Raw genomic sequence first — 18834 nt, forward strand, 5'->3', positions numbered from 1 at the left:
ACCAAAGAGTAAAGTTAAACTTAGGGATACTAATATACCGAACTATGTGAAATATGTGTGTGATTGTTTATCTATGGGAGATTGTCAATTTGTCATGTATGTCTTGTCAAATGTCAATACCTACTCAATTTGGATTTTGGAATTTGTTCTCGGATTTCTCGGTCCTTGTAGACTTGGAGATTCGATATTATAACATTTTTAATAATTTTTAAAATATATTCCAAGTTTCACTGTTTGAAATTGTTACCTTTCTTTAAAACTAATTGAAAGTTGTAAAGTTCATTTAAGCTCTTTATTATTTGTGTATGCAAGTAGTCCAGTTTAATTTTGTGATAAGTAAAATGGTGAACAAATATGTTGAAAAACAATGATGACGTCACAATAATAGTCAACATTTGATCGGAGATCAATGATACAATCCAAGAACCTTACATTAAATCAGTAATTAGAATGGGTGGTGCAGTGAGTTCGGGCCGAGACAATAATGAGCTAGTCGATAACTTAGTGAATGGACATTACATTCGAACTAGGAAGGTGGAGAATGTATTTCGCGCTCTCGATCGGGCGGATTACATGACACCAGAGGCGAGGGATCAAGCCTATAAAGACCTTGCTTGGCGGAACGGTCCACTACACTTGTCATCTCCATGTATATATAGGTATACTTTAAAACCTTTTATAAAATTAGATTCTTGTACATAATAATTAAACTATATTTTTAATCGAGAAAATATTCTCATGAATATTAAATTCTAAAGTCAACTCTTAATTCATCAATATGATATAATCATACCAATTTAGTTTTTCAATGTTTTTTTGAAGTGAGAATTAGTATAATAAGTACATATACCTAGGGCAGTAAAGTAAGAAATGTCTCAGATCACAAGTATATCTTGGCCTAGGCGACAAAGCCAAGATCAATGAACATAATTGATGATATAAATTCCAACTTGTTGTTCAATGTTTCATGTTCTACAGACACTAACACAAGGCCAATCCTATAATTTACAATTTAAACTTTGAGAAAATAGTGTTTAAGTTCAGTAATATATAACAGGCATTTTTTAACTTGGGACTCATTGTGTAATTAGATTCAGAATTAGACTATTCTTAATCCAAATGATTTTCCGTAACTGTGCAGTGAGGTGATGGAGGGATTGGAGCTGAGGACTGGCCTGTCATTCCTTAATGTTGGTTCCGGGACTGGATACCTTAGCACCATGGCCGGATTGATCATCGGATCCACTGGCATCAGCCATGGAGTGGAAAATAATCCTGCAGTTGTAGAGTATGCTGTCAAGAAGCTGTGCCAGTTCATTGAGAAATGTGCTGCTCTAGATGATTTTGATTTCTGTGAGCCAAAGTTTTACTGTGGTAAGTTAGAGTTTATATTATGTTTTTTCTAATTTAAACCAAGACAACCTTATATTTTATAGGAAATTAAATTATAAATATATATGGCTCCATTATGCGAAGGTTTGCAACATTGGCTCAGTCGCGGTAAGCTACTTCATACGACAACATGTCTCGATCGTAACGAAAAATATTACAATATTATCAATATTACATTTTAAAGGTATCAATTATCATTCTTATTAAGAGTAATTTGTATACAGCGTCCTCTGGCACTGAAACGACACCACCGGTACGACCCCCTATAGCCCAGTCGTTAGTGACCCTGCCTACTGAGCTAGAGGTCCCGGGTTTGAATCCCGGTAGGTGCAAATATTTATATGATGAATATGAATGTTTGTTGGGAGTCATGGAGGTTTATTTGTATTTATGTATGTTTAAGTATGTATATTGTATTAAATATATTTATTTATTAAATTCTGCCAACACTAATATAAACACAGTATAATACAAAAACAATAACATTCACATGGTAAGTGATGCCTCAATTATAGGCGAAAATGACATGCTATTCAATTAAATTAAGCCACAAAATAAAATAAGAACTATAAAATATTAAATATCTATGAACACAATATTAATATAAATTTACACAAAAAAGAAAAATAATGATTGAGGTCATCCCTCCCTTGAAAGAACCGTTTTAATATATTTTTTAAATTTATGTAAGTTATGATCAAATATGTCGACCTCATCGTGATGACTATTATATTCCCTGGTAATTCTATTCAAGGGAGAGAAATAGCCTAAATTAGATCCTGCATAATTACAGAGAAATGGATTATATTTCTTACACACTCTCGGTTGGGTTTTTGGAACAGCGAGGTTTAGTTTCGATATAAGATGAGGAGAATCAATAATATTATGTAGTAATTTAAAGAGGAACATACTGTCAAGCAAAGTTCTACGGGACTTAAGTGAGTTAAGGTGGAAATACTGAAGTCTACCTGTATAAGAAGGAATTTTTTTCGCTAGATTACAGCTATAAGATAAATGCCAGAGAAACCTCTTCTGAACTGATTCTAAGCGTTTGTTATATACATCGTAATGCGGGTTCCAAACGACTGTACAATATTCTAAAGTGCTCCGCACTAGAGCATTATAAATGGTGATTTTTGTTGTGGGCCTTTTAAAGGGCTTGGAGTTGCGTAACACAAAGCCTAAAATCTGAAAGCTTTTTTTAGTAATTGCATCAATATGGGAATTAAACCTTAACCTGTTGTAGATGATGACCCCTAGATCCCTAACGGATTCACTTCAGCCAAAGCAATAGCATTAACATAATATGTTCTTGTGGGTAAATTATTTTTTTGTCTACTAAAGCGGATTGCGTGACATTTATCAGTGTTTAATCTCATTCCATTTTCCTGACACCTGATTACTAGATTATTTAAGTCATTTTGAAGAAGAAGAGCTGCATCGGCCGAATTAACTTGTCTGAAAAATTTAAGATCGTCAGCGAATAAATAAAACATAGAATTTTCGAAGCAATTGTATAGGTATGTCATTAATAAATAAGTTAAAAAATAATGGTCCCAAATGGGAGCCTTGTGGGACACCTGACAGAGTAGTAAAAGGCTTAGAAGAGTAGCCTCCAATGACAACAGAAGATTTACGGTTAGTTAAGTAAGACTTGCACCATTTTAAGAACATACCATCGATTCCAGAAGAATAAAGCTTGTAAATAAGTAGTTCATGGTTAACTTTGTCAAAAGCCTTGCTGAAATCGGTATAAATAGTGTCACTTGAATGACCATGATCCATTTCCTCAGACAGATCACCGACAAAGGACATAAGGTTAGTAGCTGTAGATCTCTTTTTCATAAACCCATGTTGTTGAGTTATAATAATTTGTCTTAAATGGAATGACAGAATTGGATACACCAGAACCTCAAAAACTTTAGCAAATACGGGAATTATTGTTATAGGCCTATAATTTATGACGTGCTTAGGGTTGCCGCTCTTAAACAATGGCAAAACAAGAGACTCTTTCCAAGCAGATGGAAATACACCAGTACCGAGAGATTTATTTATGATAATAGTTAGAGGCAGTGCTAAAGCACTAGCACATTTGACTGCAAAGACTGACGGAATTCCATCTGCACCGGCTCCCTTTGTAGTGTCAAGTCTTTTTAACTCTAAATACTTGAGATGTTGTGACGGAAAGGGCCATTAAGGTACTGGTTGCAGTCGGCTCATGAGACCCAGTTGGAACAGAGATGGTATCCATGTTATATATAGAAGAAAACTGTGAGGCAAATAACTCACACATACATTTACACAGCCATTTGTTGCATTTTTGTTGTCTGAAAAAATTTCAGCTGGAAAAGTACTGCTATTACCTCTTTTTTGTTTAATGTAAGTCCAGAATAATTTAGGATTACACTTTAAACATGATTCTAAGCTTTCCAAATATTTTGCGTAATTTAAATCCTGTAATCGTGCGCAACGATCCCTCAACATTGTAAAAGTTAAATAGTCTCGAGGGTTGCCGTATTTACGGAATTACATTCTAAATTTATACTTTTCTCGCAAACTGTTGATTAATGAAGTAGAAAACCATACATGATAGTTATGCTTATTGCGTCGTTTGTATTTAGGAACATGTTTCGATATCAGAGTCCTCAAAATTTTGTAAAATAATGCTAACATATCATTAACTGTTGAACAGTCTTTTAACACAGTATTCCAGTTTACATTATTGATGTCACTTATAATTTTAGTATAATCCGCTTTGTAAAATTGGAATCTAGCATCACACTTTGTTTGTAGATTCTCTGAACATTCAAGAGACATGTTCACTACAAGTGTCCACCACTTGCAGCGGTTCTACTATCGATAGAGGGTTGGAGCACACATACAATTGTGTAATAGTAAAAGAACTGAGAACAAGATCTAGAATTTTGTTTTTTATGTTTGAGTGATCATTGTTTTGAACCAAATTATTGAGCGATAAAAAGTCTGTAAATACATTATGAAGTAAGCTGTTTGATGGCATAGGAAGGAGTTCATTTTCAGAGGACCGACACCAATTTAGACTACTTAAATTAAAGTCACCTAGTATTATGAATTTTCCCTCAGGGTTTTCCATTACATTACTAGTGTGGTTAATAAAATGCTCAAAAATATGTAGCTGGACTGGAGGTGGTTGATATGCACCACAGATATATAAGTATTCTGTCTTGTTTTTAGCGTTTCGCAACTCCAAACCTACCCAGAAATCTTCGCAGTTAGATTCGTACTCATCAATGGGATTTGAAACATTAGCCATGTCTCCGTAAAAACTATAACATCAAAATTTGAACAAACAACGTTATTGAAAAGTTCAATGGTTTTGGTTCTTAATCCTCTAACATTTTGGTAATAAAAACTAATATTTTTTAAGGTGCCCTTTAGTAATTATAATAAATCAACTTTAGCGGAACTATGACAAATTATTTAGAAAGTCTATATTCTTGATATTTACATACTTAGTTTCGTCGTTCTTGCGCACAAAAATTCTTCCGTCACGTACCCATACATATTTGTAGTTCAAGTCCTTCGCTTTTCTACGTGTCATTGCGTGGAGATACTTATTCTCAGGAGTGAGATGCTCAACCACAAAAACAGCAGACTTCTTGTTTGCTCCAATGCCCAGATGACTACTGTTCAATTTGGCATCCCTGTGGTGCTCATCCCGGAGGTGCGGACTGCTGAATTTTACAAGTATGGAGCGAGGACGAGGATTCTTGCTGTTCTGTTTAGCTAGTCTAGAGCAATAATGGATATTGTTATCAGCGATAGGACAACTGATTATTTTACCAAGTTGCTGGATTAACTTAATAAGATTCTCCTCACTGTGCTCTGGAACGCACTGTATTTCCACATTAGTTGAGCGAGTGTGTTGATCTAGCTGGGCTATCCGTGCGGAGAGTAGTTGATTATCAGCGCGTAAGGCTTGATTCTCAGTGTGTTGTAGATTAAGATCACTGCGTAGTAAGGTAACCTCCTCCGTCCTTTTATTAAACATTTGTATCAGTTCCTCATATTGTTTATTAATTGTTTTAGCCGACTCTTCTAGTGCCTGAATTTGTGATCTAAAGGGTTCCAATTCGGTCGCCAACACCTGCCTAATAATGCACGGTAGTTCCTTTTTAATAGCACTAGAAAGACTTTATTCTATTTTTCGAAATAAATTTTGATACACGGAGCACGTAGCATTTGGTTGTCTAGCGTTTGGCGAACAGCTAGAACATGTCCACTGTGCTCTCGAACGAGTATCGCCGCTATATTCAACGCAATCAGTGTGATATTGCTTACTACATTTCGTGCATTTAACTCGTTTTTGTGTAACGATCTAGTTACGAAACATTTGGCACAATCTAAAGGCATGATGAGATTCTAGCAATGCAGTAAATTCAATCCTTCACAGTTGTGTTATTAACTTATTATAATATAATATTTTATACAAAAACAAAATTATTTCCGGCTGAGATTCGAACCCGCTTCAGGCACGGAGCGTCACAAGTATTCGCTCTAGGTATCCACAACGCCACGAGGATCGTGACGATTTAATTAAAATATTCGTTCAGTACTTGAATAAAGAGTGAGTGAATGAACGCTGGACTGCTACGACAAACCAAAGACAGAGCTTTTTTACACTACCCATAATTTTTTCTCACTAAGAACCACAAAAACAATTTTGTTATCTTAAAAATAACTGTAAATTTAACTTTTTAAGAACCACTTTTCCACCACTGTTTACTTTAGTTGTAATATATTAAAATATTCAATTTCTAAGTTCTAATATCAAGATTTGACTATTTTAAAAATTAAAACAACACGGGGCTTTCACGGAACGCGGTATATGCGCGCGGTCGTTCGTTCGGTACCCGGTAAATTTAATATATTGTTGTGTTGTGCCCATAGCACAGGCTTTGCTTAGTTTGGGGCAAGATAATTTGTTTAAAAGTGTGTCAATATTATTATTATTAATTTATAGGTGTTAGTACTTCCCCTATGTGCCTAAAATTTTCTATTTGGACTCTCCTTACTTCTTATTGTGAATCAATATTGTTAAAATGAAATAATAGCATGTTATTGTTACCCTATTGTTATCATAGTAGTTGATAAGGTTATCATGCTGGAAAGTCCACATGGATGTATACAGTTGTAGAACATCATAACAAGTAAATGTATGAATCTCTTCAAATTCATATATTTTTATTCAAAATATGATTTAAAATCACTTATTGAACCTCAAAAACTACCAAAATTGTATGGCTCAGACTTGAGAAGAATGGGTGTTAGAAACTCTGTGAGTTTCTTTTTTTTAAATAAAATTTCATCACATGTTCATATGTTCTGAAAGTTAAATGTTGAGGGCAATATGTCAGTTTTATAATTTGAACTATAAGTTCTCATTGAAACATTCTGGAAGCAATGTGTATCTAATTCTCATTGGTGTATGTTCTGTCCCAATTGGTTGAGACACTCATACAACTCCAAGAGGTCGATAATCTCCACATCCATATTGGATTTTGAAATGACTCATTTTAAAAGTTACCAGGTCTCTCCAGGGCTCTTGGGATATCATAATTGAGATATATTACATACCTTATTTGCATCTATGGTTATACCAGCAGATTTATGAAATCGAGATAGCAAAAAAAATGGTAGATTTGAATTTTTTTAAAACCTACCTTTTGGCTGGATAGATTTTTAAGAAGGTACAAAACTTGAACAAAAAAAACTAATAGGACATCTGGATTCGAACTGGGGTCTTCTGTTTTCTGGATCACCCAATATCCCATCTGAGCTATTATAGTGATGAAATTTACCTTTGTATTCTAATGTTATTGTAGTAGTTTTTCATTAAAACACGGAAAAACAACATTTAAAATTGAAGCCTAGGTGGATTGATTTCTCACCCCCGAAACTATATACAAGAATTGCTCGTTTAAAGATAAAAGATTCAGTACGAGTTACGCATATTTGCATTTAAATAAAAACATTTCAATAAATAATATATTATAAAAAATTATGTTAATTTCTTGTAAATGTTAAGTAAAGTAAGTAGCCTTATACTTAATATGTGTATTAAACTCAAATAAATTATAAGTTTGTGATGCAGGCAATGGACTGTGCTTAGCTCCTCTGCAGTCGGGGTACGACCGTGTCTACTGTGGCGCCGCCTGCCCTCCGGATTATGAGAATTACTTCAAGAATTTAATTAAGGTATAAATCATAATTTAATTTATTTTAATGTTAAATATAGGTTCTATTCTATTCCTTTCTAGTGGCTTCTGTGGAAGGGGCACAGCAATTCGCTAATGTCACATTTCAGTAGACCACCAAGCTTAGAGTGTGTCATTTGATCGGTGTTAGCGAATTTACAAGTGATTATCGTAATAACCGGTGCCCAGATTGAAAACAGATTTATTTTCTTATTAAACCTGAAACATATAACACTGATAATATTACTTATATAAAACATTTATTGTGTTAGTTATAACTTAATATTATTTTGTTTAATATATTTACATAAAATATTTACAAAAGGAGTGAAAACAAAGGTGAGGAGGCATTTCATGGAGGTGGGGCGGGGGATTTCAGGGGGTATAAAATTTTATTAGGAAGACTTCATTAAAAGACAATTAAAGAACAAATGGTCAATTATTAAAAAAATATATATTTGAGATTTTAAAGAGTGGCAGCAGGTTATTGGTTAGGTTTTCGGTAAATAAAACGGATATAGCCATACCAAAGCAATCACTTGAGCTGTGATCAAATTCAGATTTCGGAGTTTGTTTAGATTAGAGATAGCATTTAATTGCTTATAAGTGATAACATAACTGTATTATGTAAAAAAATTGGTGTAAAACTATTGGTTGAACTTGGAGCTTGCTTCTTGATGACAAATAATTTAATAAGTATTTTATGTATGTTTGAAAAACCCTATCACTATTTTTATTTATTTATTTATTTATACTTTAATAAAACGGTGTGAGCCAATTACAGTATTAAAGTAAATAATTACAAAAAAACAAACAAAGTATACATATTGCATAATTAATAGTTAATAAATACAAAGTTTACTGTAATTAACTAACAGATAATAAACACCCAAATACCGTTCATCCGTTCCTCTCACAAAAACGCAAGCACTCTGCTAAAATCGCCTGCCATACATCCGCAAATATATCACAAGCAGGGTTGGCTTTGAGAAGAGTATTGAGAGCAGAGAGAGACCTCGGTATAGGTGAGTTGGTGCGACAGATAACTTTGTACTGTTCGTTAGTACTGTTGTAACTGTTATTGTTAGTCTTTTTAACCGACTTCAAAAAAGGAGGAGGTCCTCAATTCGTCGTTTTTTTTTATGTTTGTTACCTCAAAACTTTCGAATGGGTGAACCGATTTTGATAATTCTTTTTTTATTTAAAAGCCGGTGCTTTCCGTGTGGTGCCATTGTAATTTAGTCCAAATCTGACAATGGCATCCATGAGAAAACCAAAGTGGATGATAAATTAACGAATAACTCAATATCGCGCCAACCGATTTCAATGATAATTTTTTTTTTATTGGAAAGGATATACTTCAAAGATAGTTTGGTGAGAGTTTGCTTAGGTTCTGATTACGGAATCCATTAAAAGTATCGGAACTCTTCAATTCTTAGGAATAAATTAACGATATGCGGCCGAATATTTTTTATGCTATCCGGATATTTAAGTCATCTACCATAACATAGTTATGGTCAAGTAATTGTCGTAGTCAAATATGATCATCAATGGGACTTCTTAACGACATAAAGTAAGGGTGCTATCTGTGTCAGAATTTCTAACTGCCTGTAATCAAATTGCAAAGCGTTTACGTTCATTGCTGCATTGAAATCTACATATATTTAGACAAATTGTTCTATAATCTTTATTATTCATTTGTGTTTGTGTTCATGTGATCAGGTCGGCGGTGTGCTGGTGTTTCCTCTGAACGACACCCTGCAACAGGTGAAGCGTGTGTCGGAGGACAAGTGGGTCTCCCGCGAGCTGCTCAACGTGTCCTTCGCCACTCTGCACATGCCGCACCGCGACCTACCTCCCGACAGTGTGCGGCTGGGTCAGTTAACACTGTTATTATCTGTTGATAGCGACCATGAGATGATTCCCTTTTTTTTTAATGATAATAACGGACGAGACGAGCAGGACATTCAGCTGATGGTAATTGATACACTCTGCCCATTACAATGCCGCTCAGGATTCTCGAAAAAGCCAAAAATTCTGAGTGGCACTACAATTGCGCTTGTCACCTTGAGACAAGATGTGAAGTCTCATTTGCCCAGTAATTTCACTAGCTACGGCGCCCTTGAAACCGAAACACAATAATGTTTACACATTACTGCTTCACGGCAGAAATAGGCGCCGTTGTGGTACCCATAATCTAGCCGACAAAGGAGACTCCCACTGGTAAATAAATAGTGTCTCACGTGGAACTCGAAGCGAACGAAATCACCTAATTAAATTAGCGATGCCCCGTTATTACGTTGACTTAAAAGTAGAGTCAACACTATCTACCCGTTTTTACATAATTTAAGTGGCATTTTTAGTCACAAGTCTTTAAGTAACGAATGACTATTAAATTTTTACGAAAAAGAGGATTGAAAGCCATAAATTAATGCTTTATTTCTAATCAATAAAACCCAAGACTTTTAACTTAACTTGTGGTCCGCCGAGTTCTTCAGAATACCCCACCGTAGTAACCAGTCATCATCTCGTATTGTCATTACATAGAATATAAAATACTACTTACAAGTGAAAGTGGCGTGCATCTATCGTGCTTGTGGCTCCATTATGCGGAGGTTTGCAACATTGGCTCAGTCGCGGTAAGCTACGTTATGCGACAACATGTCTCGATCGTAACGAAAAATATTACAATATTATTAATATTACATTTTTAAGGTATCAATTATCATTCTTATTAAGAGTATTTTGGTTACAGCGTCCTCTGGCACTGAAACGACACCCCCTATAGCCCAGTCGTTAGTGACCCTGCCTATTGAGCTAGAGGTCCCGGGTTCGAATCCCGGTGGATGCAAACATTTATATGATGAATATGAATGTTTGTTTCTGTGTCATGGATGTTTATAAGTATTTACGTATGTTTAAGTATGTATATCGTATTAAATATATCGTTTTCTTATACCCATAGTACAGGCTATGCCTAGTTTGAGGCAAGATAACTTGTATAAAAGTGTCTCAATATTGATTGATTGATTATTGATTGAAAGATCGAAATCGTACTTCATTAGGTTCTTGTTATAGACATTTATAACAGTTGCATATTGTGAATGATATCTATTTCAAAAACTTGTGTTAATTTCTAGTTGTAATTTGGTAACAGCACTCTCTAGCGGTTGCATTCGTTTGTAACATTTTCAATTCAAAGTTAATAGAGTGCTAAAATATATAGTTAATTTGGGGACATCGGTGATCTAGCATTGGGCTATCTTAGCTTAAGCTCACCCTAATTTCTGAGCAAAGTCTAGGACGCTATCCAGACGTCAGCCTCAGTGCTGGATTGTTAGAGGTAAAAATATATTTATTGATTTTAACAATTGAAATAATTATCCAAATGTTTTGAGCCTTTTTTAGTGTTAATTCCGTCAATACTCGTTTTTCAACAATTTCGCCTCTACACAAGGCATCCTCAGGAGATGTCGACTCGCCATACTCTGGATATCGATATAACTTTGGATATTTATGGATTTCTACGCCTACTTCAATAAAAATCGAAATAATACTACATTCATCAGTTGTTATATCATTTAATTTTGAACAACAATTAAAAAGCTTATCGCCAAAATCACATAATATATAATTTGTAGCCAAATATATCACTGTTTTCTGTTTATTAAAAATATATTTTAATTGTGAGGTTTGGCGACATACTAAGGACGTTTAAGAGCACTTGTTTTAAACATTCCTTGAGTATGGCAGTAGCTATCGGTCGTGATGTATGATGCCCCTCAGAGTCGCTGGCACCTCCTCGGCTGCAGCAGCTGGCGCGGTCCACGGTGCGTACGAGCATGCGGGCTGCTGTCATCAGCCGCAACCCCGAGCTCAGGGAGAAGCCGTGGCGCCGCCCTCCACGAGTGTCTTGTCCGCGCCGTATCTGCATCCCCATCGAACCCGGGAACGAGTTCCGTGAGTATCCCGCCTGACACACTTTAATCCCTATTAAATAACTACAAGACGAAGATCATGTCTAATGTCCATGTCGCACCCACACCCGTAACAGTTGGGAACTGTCTTTCGCCTTTCTAAATTGTCGACGAGGACGTCTACCTTGGACAATTAATCTAGTTGGGCAGGTCCAATTTCGGGAAAGAGGTCACTCGTCGAATCCAACTCTGTGTCTGAAGACGAAGGTTTCTTTAACCAGTGCTTGTTTCCAGTGATGACATACGGAACGCAGACGTGGTCGCTAACTATGGGCCTTATGAGGAAGCTCATTGTCGTTGAGAGGACGATGCTCGGAGTTACGGAGTTCGGCAGGGCACATAACTCGTCGTACATGGAACGGGACAGGGACAGTCAAGTTTTCAAATGGCGACCACGAACTGAAAGGCGTGGTGTTGGTAGGCCCCCCCCACAACATGGACCGACAATCTGGATCAAGATTGCCGGAGTACGTTGGATGAGGGCAGCGCAGGACCGATCCTTTGTCTGGAGTGGAAAACACTGCACACCTTATAGATATAATATACAGGCCGTATAATACGGTAGGGGGGTATCGGGTAGACACTGTGAATACAAATCGCTTTTAAATTGTATGAAGTCGTTATAAACTGTGGTCTACTTCGCTGGGGTTAGTCTTACTTACCCAATAAAAGCCAAACAATGGCATTAAAAGAGTGTGTTGTACCTCACTTGTGTAATGTCGCATGGATCTCATCTTGGTCCATTTCCTCTTACTATATTTATCTAAATGTATCAAAAAATCTGTTCATTTGTGTTACGCAGATGATTGAAAGAGATATTTGAAGTGGTCAAAAATAAATAAATATATTCATTCATCTTTATTTACTTAAACTATAATAAACTCAATCTTCTCTTTGCTTAAAGTGGAATGAAACTATGTGATCTAATATATAGATGATCGATACAAATGGACGCTGTTGTTTTGTACTGTGGTCAATATAAGACGTCAACCAGTACTTCTTCAAAATAATTTCCAGAAAACCTCGACGTTCTCCACGACCTGGCAAATGAAGACGGCGCCAATGAGATGAACGCTCTCCTCAGCCTCGTGATCAGCATGGGCCACAACCGCGTCGCCGGAGCCCTACGCTTCGGTCGTCGCCGCGGGCGGCCCGTGTCGGATGACGACAGCGGCACCAGCCATCACGGCGACGAGGCCGCCGACGAGAGCTCCGTGGACTCCGACACCGACCGCGACGCAGACGACGACGACCTGGACACCGACACCAGCACTAAGAAACCGCAGAGGTGTGTATGTTGACTTCATTTGTTTGGTGTTGTACATAAACTAACTTTGGTGCTAAAAGCACTCAATTTAGCCCCCTTTTACAGTGTCTGAAGGAGTCTTGTCAAACAGAACCTTAACAAAGGGTGTGTTCACTTGAATGCAATAACACTGGACCAGCCCTCCGAGTTATCCTCTTCAAAACCAAAATTAAAGCATTTAATAAAAAGGCAGAGGGGATAACTAAAGGCATGTTAGTAAAGCTTATGTAGGGAAAGGTTACGGATCCTAAAGGAATCTGAAAAGGCGCTGCAGACTCTTTTTTTGTGAGAAAAAATGACGTGACTAGCAAGAAGATCATCTGAAAGCACTTGACACGCCCTGCAGGATTCTTGATCAGTTGTATTGTAATTGCAAGCGGCACTCTGAGAAACAGGATGTTGTCCCAATAGGCGGGTTCTTCAAACCGAAATACAATGTTTACATGCAACATAACAGCTTCACAGCAAAAGGTGCCGCTGTGGTACCCAGCTGGTGTTCTGTGCAAAGAACCCTCCCACTCTCACGAGTCATAAGATTCTGTAACAATATAGATGAAACCGTGTTACATATTTTATGAGAATCTTATTGGTAGCTATGAGATACAGCTAATCAGAATTGTAACCATAACATAGTATTATAAAATTAATCTTACTTTGGATTTTTCTCTTAGACATTCAGACACTGAATATGAACATTTGAAGAGCGCTTTTCGAGCGCACGATCCGGACTTAGGGACCAAAGATGACAGGGAGACGACCAGAAGCGTCAAGGTGTCAACAGATACTACTGCCAGCAGGAGTGAAGTGGAACAAGATGAGAAACCATCCACATCGAAGAACAGCAAGACTGATATAAAGCATGATAGTGATGGTGATGATGAGGCCGACGAAGATGTTGATGATTCTGATGATGATGGCGTATGTATTAATTATTGATGTGGGGCTTTATAATCTTAAGTTCTAGCATGCTACTGTAAAAAGATTTCAAAAATCTTGAGAAACCCAGATTTATTTATTCTACATGTAAACCAGGCCTTTCTTTGAAAACATTTTTTTTATCTTCAGCAGATCCAGCTGTCTTTTCTATTTCATTAGGAGTATTATCAATAATAGTGTTATTAAAACCCACATAACCTAATAATTAATCATTACGTTCACTCAATGATTACGCGGAAATTCACGAACACCTAGTTTAGGCGGGGCAGATGGTTCGGCCAATTATTGGCCGAAACCGAAACTGTGGCTGAAACTACCCGAAACCGAACCTTCGGTCGGTCCTTAAAAAAACAATTCTGACTTTTGGTGCTGATTTTATAATTTCATCAATTATTAGGCAGAGAGACCAGCAGGCATTGCTGAGTTTTGTTTAGCAGCAATAAAATAATTATTAGATTTATTTTGCTGAACAAATAATATACATGGATTTATACTAGGGTGATCGCATACTGAGACCGCAGAGGCAGGCTGAATACGAGATCTTCATACCGAACGACAGAGGCGAGGACTGCGACGTGATGCAGGTGGAGAACGTGTCGCCGACTGACGAGCGAGGCGGCCGGGGCGGCAGCCGGGCCAAGCGACAGAAACTGGACAGCGGGCTGGGGGACCCGCCCCCCGCAGACACGCAGTCGCAGAGTGAAGATGATGAACCACCATCGGAAACTACAGGTAGGGTGGAAAAGACTGAGGCGAGGGCCGTTCACTAGCGGGTGGTGATGCGTGCCAGAGTGCGGGTGATTATTGTCAGATATTTTTATTTCACATTCATGTCACTAACCTGTATAAATACACTGGACAGGCTGTTCCATATGTTTGACAGCAATTTTTTGTGCCTATTTGAAGCGCCACTCGTGAGCGTCCAGAGAACTAATTTTGACGTATGATACAAATGGCTGCGAAGGAACGTATAATACTCTGAAGTATTTTTGCATTTTGAATTAATTTCGTTCGTTTTTCGTGTTATTTATACTTCAAGATTCAACATTATAAAGTACACAATTTTTTTTGTTAATAGTTTCCCATTATCTATCGATGTTTGCTGAGGTTGTTATCACTAGTATTAGTACCGTAGACTCTCGCTATGGCCAATAGTGCCAAAATGGCGAATATCAAATAGGCACAAAAGTACTTTGACAGCCGCCAGTCCAGTGGTATATAGTAGAGGTCAGTGCATTCATGTACACAACATGTGTATGGTAACAATGATATTTGAATGTGAGTGACTATTATATCAAAACCCAACGCAGACACAACACAGCTACAATAAAAGTCAACAGTTCGTTTTAAATATGAATAGTCATAATATTAAAAATATGTGTTTATTGTCAGTTATAAAAATTTAATATACGTTCACAAAAATCGTCATCTTTTTGCTCTTAATAGTGATTTTCATTATTATAACACTAGAAATAAGGGATTGCTTTAACTAATTCTAGTAGGCTTCATAAGATACATAATAGCTTTTAAGGGAAAATGTATACAATTTTATAATAAAGTCCCAGCCACTGTTCAGGCATTATCTATGAATAAATTTTAATGTTTTATTAAAAAATGTATCTGTTATAAATCCTACTACGTGGAGTAGCTGAATGTCTAAGTGATCCGACAGCCAGGGACTAGATTATGATTATTTTATAGCAATAACAATGACAGTACAATATTGAATATTTCATTTCTTGGTATTGTATTTGGAGTTTCTTGCGCCGCCGCTTCTCTCTCAGAGCGCCATTTGTTTCCGAAGCGGCAGTAGTATCTAGTATTGATATACTAGATACTTTGATGTCATTTCATCAGAAAGGAATCGATTTTGATAATAATGCCTTATATGATTTATCTGCTCAGGTATTTCAGGGATGTGTTGTCTGTCTGCAGAGGGTCGGCGACGCTCGAGCATCTCCACGTCGCGGTTGTTCAGTCACCGGCAAGAGCGGCAGAGGGCGCTGCAGGCCGGCGTGGAGGACTCGCGGGCGCGGCGCCTGCGGCTGTGTCGACTCATGAGGCGGGCCACGAGGGAGCTGCCTCTGCCGCCGCCGCTCAGGAAGTACGTCCGTCACATTTTGTATCACCAGCACCGCCTCTTGTGTCATTCGCGTAACACGAAGTAAAACGAAGTATCTAATTTATAGTAAATAATTCACTACGATGGGATCCCTAAGGAATTCCACCTTCGCACGACACGCCACAAGTTAGGATATCATCCCCACCATCTGGATGTGTGGCGGTCCTCCACAGTGCGGTTTTCAAGGAGCTTTCTTCCACGTGCTACAAAGCTGTGGAATGAACTTCCTTGTGCGGTGTTTCCGGGACGATACGACATGGGTACCTTCAAGAAAAGCGCGTCCACCTTCCTGAAAGGCCGGCAACGCTCCTGTGATTCCTCTGGTGTTGCAAAAGATTGTGGGCGGCGGTGATCACTTAACAACAGGTGACCCGTACGCTAAAAATCCTAAGGCCCAGTACTTTATAATAGGTGGCTAATTTTTAAGCTACCTATGTCGTGTCCACCATGGTTGAATGTGGATAAAAGTTGTATAAAAGTACTGTGTAGAAAAGTGTTGCCAGAGATCATTAATAGGTGGAAGTGTGACCTTTTTTAAGCCACCCATGTCGCTTCAACCATGGTTGTATGTGGAAAAAAATTCCATAAAAGTACTGTGTAGAAAAGTGTTGCAAGAGATTGTGGTGAGATGTTGAAGTTAGTGCTTGAAGAATTTTTTACACCATATAACCTTTACAGTTACAAACTGAATAACTATTGTACTTAAATATATTAATATCGGAATTATTTATAGTTATGTGAACCTGGGTCGCTGCTACTCGTTCTAAGAGTAGTGTGATGGATACCTGTGCACCGCTGCGCCCGGAATAGCTTTACTTAGGGACACAAGAATAACTTGAATCCAGTTCGGCTTCAAAACGAACGAGTCAAGTGAAAGTTGGTGCGGCTTCCTTTGGTCTGCTTGGACACGGGATAAATTTTGTTTGGAACAATTACCTGTCGCAATGTTATTTTGTGAATGCGTAATATACTTTAAAATAAGGTAAAATTCTTCTTGAAATTAATATTTATGTACAATATAAACTTATGGAATAATGAACGGTTTTTTGTGTACTAGTCTAGTCTGTGGAACACTACACTTAAAAGCAGCACTACACAATTTAATAAAATATCCCTGAGTAGAGACATTTCACTCGACTGTTCCTTCAGTTGAGTGGCAGTCCAACACTGCAATGCAATATTTTTGCTTTGTAATTATATCTTAGTAACTCAAAACGTTTGGAATAATGATCTAGTCTGAAGCTCGCCTCTTAATATTTCAAACCGTTTGAGCGATCACACTATTACAAGTGTATATTGTGACGTCGCGTCGATTATTACAATTGTTTTTTGTTTATAATACGTTAACCCAAACAGTAGTCCAAACATAAAGTACGAAAGTAAAATAGAGAACTTGCAAATGTTAGTTCAATATTTTATCTGCATTAAAATTAGGATATACAACTTTCGCTTTTATATCTAATGGATTACTATAAAAATGGACTATTGAATTTCGTCCCTAAATTTACGCCAAACAACTCGGTATAGGCAACCCTAGAGGGCGCTGCATGTCGCCTTTTTGTGCAGTAATAATAGTAACCACCTGCAGCTGTTACTTCTATTGCCTTGGTTTAGTTTTAAGTACTGTTAACATATTAGTTTACATATACATATTAGTTTTATTGTAAAATTTGTTTGTTTTTATATCTTCACATTTGTCGATCCAACAAAATTAATAATAATTTATGTTTACTTACCTACATGTGTTTTTTTGTGAATCTAATTTAATGATGAAGGTAATTGGCCGCATTCGAAGTTCATATATCAATAATACTGCGACTTTGACATGTAATTACAAAATATAATGTTTCAGTGTAGATACATAATGAAAAAATATCAAAATTAAAAGGTTAACAGATTTTTTTTTTAATTTTATTTCGACGGTATCAGTCATATCTTTACTCATGCATTGGATGAAATATGTTGGCACTAAATAAGTGGTAAATGAACATTCGAGTTATTGCTCTAAACTCTTGAAAGGAGAGTAAAACACTGATTGCGTTTATAAAATTCTTAATTATTTATATTTATCAATAGTTACATATTCCTGAACTGGCCACTCGAATGTCTGTGTCCAATATACACACGGACGCCATACAAATAATGAATATATAGGAACAGATGGAAATAATAAGATTGCTCATTAATTATTAACAAAACGTTAAAAGTCGCGCGCGTTAACATGTACCCACGTATCACACGGGGTTTTGTACAGTACCCACGTATCACACGGGATTTTGTACTGTACCAACGTATCACACGGGATTTTGTACTGTATCCACGTCTCACACGGGGGGTTTATACTGTACCCACGTATCACACGGGATTTTGTACTGTACCCACGTATCACACGGGGGGTTTATACTGTACCCACGTATTCCACGGAGTGTTTGTACTGTACCCACGTATCACAGGGGGGTTTATACTGTACCCACGTATTCCACGGGTTGTTTGTACTGTACCCGCGTATCCTGACACGGGGAATTTGTACTATACCCACGTATTACACGGGGTTTTACCCACGTATCACACGGGGTTTTGTACTGTACCCACGTATTACACGGGGTTTTACCCACGTATCACACGGGGCTTTGTACTGTACCCACGTATCACATGGGGGGTTTGTACTTGTAAATACGGTTATTTGTGTAATGAGCGTGTTGGTTGTTATGACACTGTTTAATTTTCAATAGTTATATTATAAATAAATAAATTGGAAAGTTCGAAATAAATGAGTTTCTAAAAATTATTGTTCCTTTTATTACCTTACAGCAACTGTGCGACTCTAACATTCCAGCAAACCTCTGATGTAGGTGATAGATGTGA

General features: G+C 37.2%; 2 protein-coding genes and 1 long non-coding RNA gene across 3 annotated transcripts in view; 2 read left to right on the forward strand and 1 right to left on the reverse strand.

Moving 5' to 3' along the window:
- Nucleotides 1-16224, reverse strand: part of LOC126965849 (uncharacterized) — a 31629-nt gene extending 15405 nt beyond the window's left edge. The window contains exon 1 of the long non-coding RNA XR_007729616.1: nucleotides 16076-16224. This is a non-coding gene — a long non-coding RNA (uncharacterized LOC126965849). The remainder of the gene's footprint in view (nucleotides 1-16075) is intronic.
- LOC126965764 (protein-L-isoaspartate O-methyltransferase domain-containing protein 1-like) lies at nucleotides 186-10316 on the forward strand. The gene is made up of 4 exons (XM_050809528.1): nucleotides 186-659; nucleotides 1142-1374; nucleotides 7526-7629; nucleotides 9351-10316. The coding sequence occupies exons 1-4, from the start codon at nucleotides 451-453 to the stop codon at nucleotides 9768-9770; spliced, it is 966 nt and encodes a 321-aa protein (XP_050665485.1). The 5' UTR covers nucleotides 186-450; the 3' UTR covers nucleotides 9771-10316.
- Nucleotides 10804-18757, forward strand: LOC126965729 (serine-aspartate repeat-containing protein F-like). The gene is made up of 6 exons (XM_050809489.1): nucleotides 10804-11588; nucleotides 12623-12893; nucleotides 13583-13829; nucleotides 14345-14579; nucleotides 15783-15951; nucleotides 16703-18757. The coding sequence occupies exons 1-6, from the start codon at nucleotides 11471-11473 to the stop codon at nucleotides 16734-16736; spliced, it is 1074 nt and encodes a 357-aa protein (XP_050665446.1). The 5' UTR covers nucleotides 10804-11470; the 3' UTR covers nucleotides 16737-18757.
- The last annotated feature ends 77 nt before the right edge of the window (nucleotides 18758-18834 follow it).

Source organism: Leptidea sinapis, chromosome 1, assembly GCF_905404315.1.
Source record: "Leptidea sinapis chromosome 1, ilLepSina1.1, whole genome shotgun sequence".
NCBI classification, from domain to species: domain Eukaryota; kingdom Metazoa; phylum Arthropoda; class Insecta; order Lepidoptera; family Pieridae; genus Leptidea; species Leptidea sinapis.

Coding starts and splice junctions, on each gene's coding strand:
- LOC126965729 (XM_050809489.1), top strand. CDS start 11,471: ATGCGGGCTGCTGTCATCAGCCGCAACCCCGAGCTCAGGGAGAAGCCG. Junction 12,894..13,582: donor AGCACTAAGAAACCGCAGAG/GTGTGTATGTTG, acceptor TTTTTCTCTTAG/ACATTCAGACACTGAATATG. Junction 14,580..15,782: donor ACCACCATCGGAAACTACAG/GTAGGGTGGAAA, acceptor GTCTGTCTGCAG/AGGGTCGGCGACGCTCGAGC.
- LOC126965764 (XM_050809528.1), top strand. CDS start 451: ATGGGTGGTGCAGTGAGTTCGGGCCGAGACAATAATGAGCTAGTCGAT. Junction 1,375..7,525: donor TGAGCCAAAGTTTTACTGTG/GTAAGTTAGAGT, acceptor TTTGTGATGCAG/GCAATGGACTGTGCTTAGCT. Junction 7,630..9,350: donor ACTTCAAGAATTTAATTAAG/GTATAAATCATA, acceptor TCATGTGATCAG/GTCGGCGGTGTGCTGGTGTT.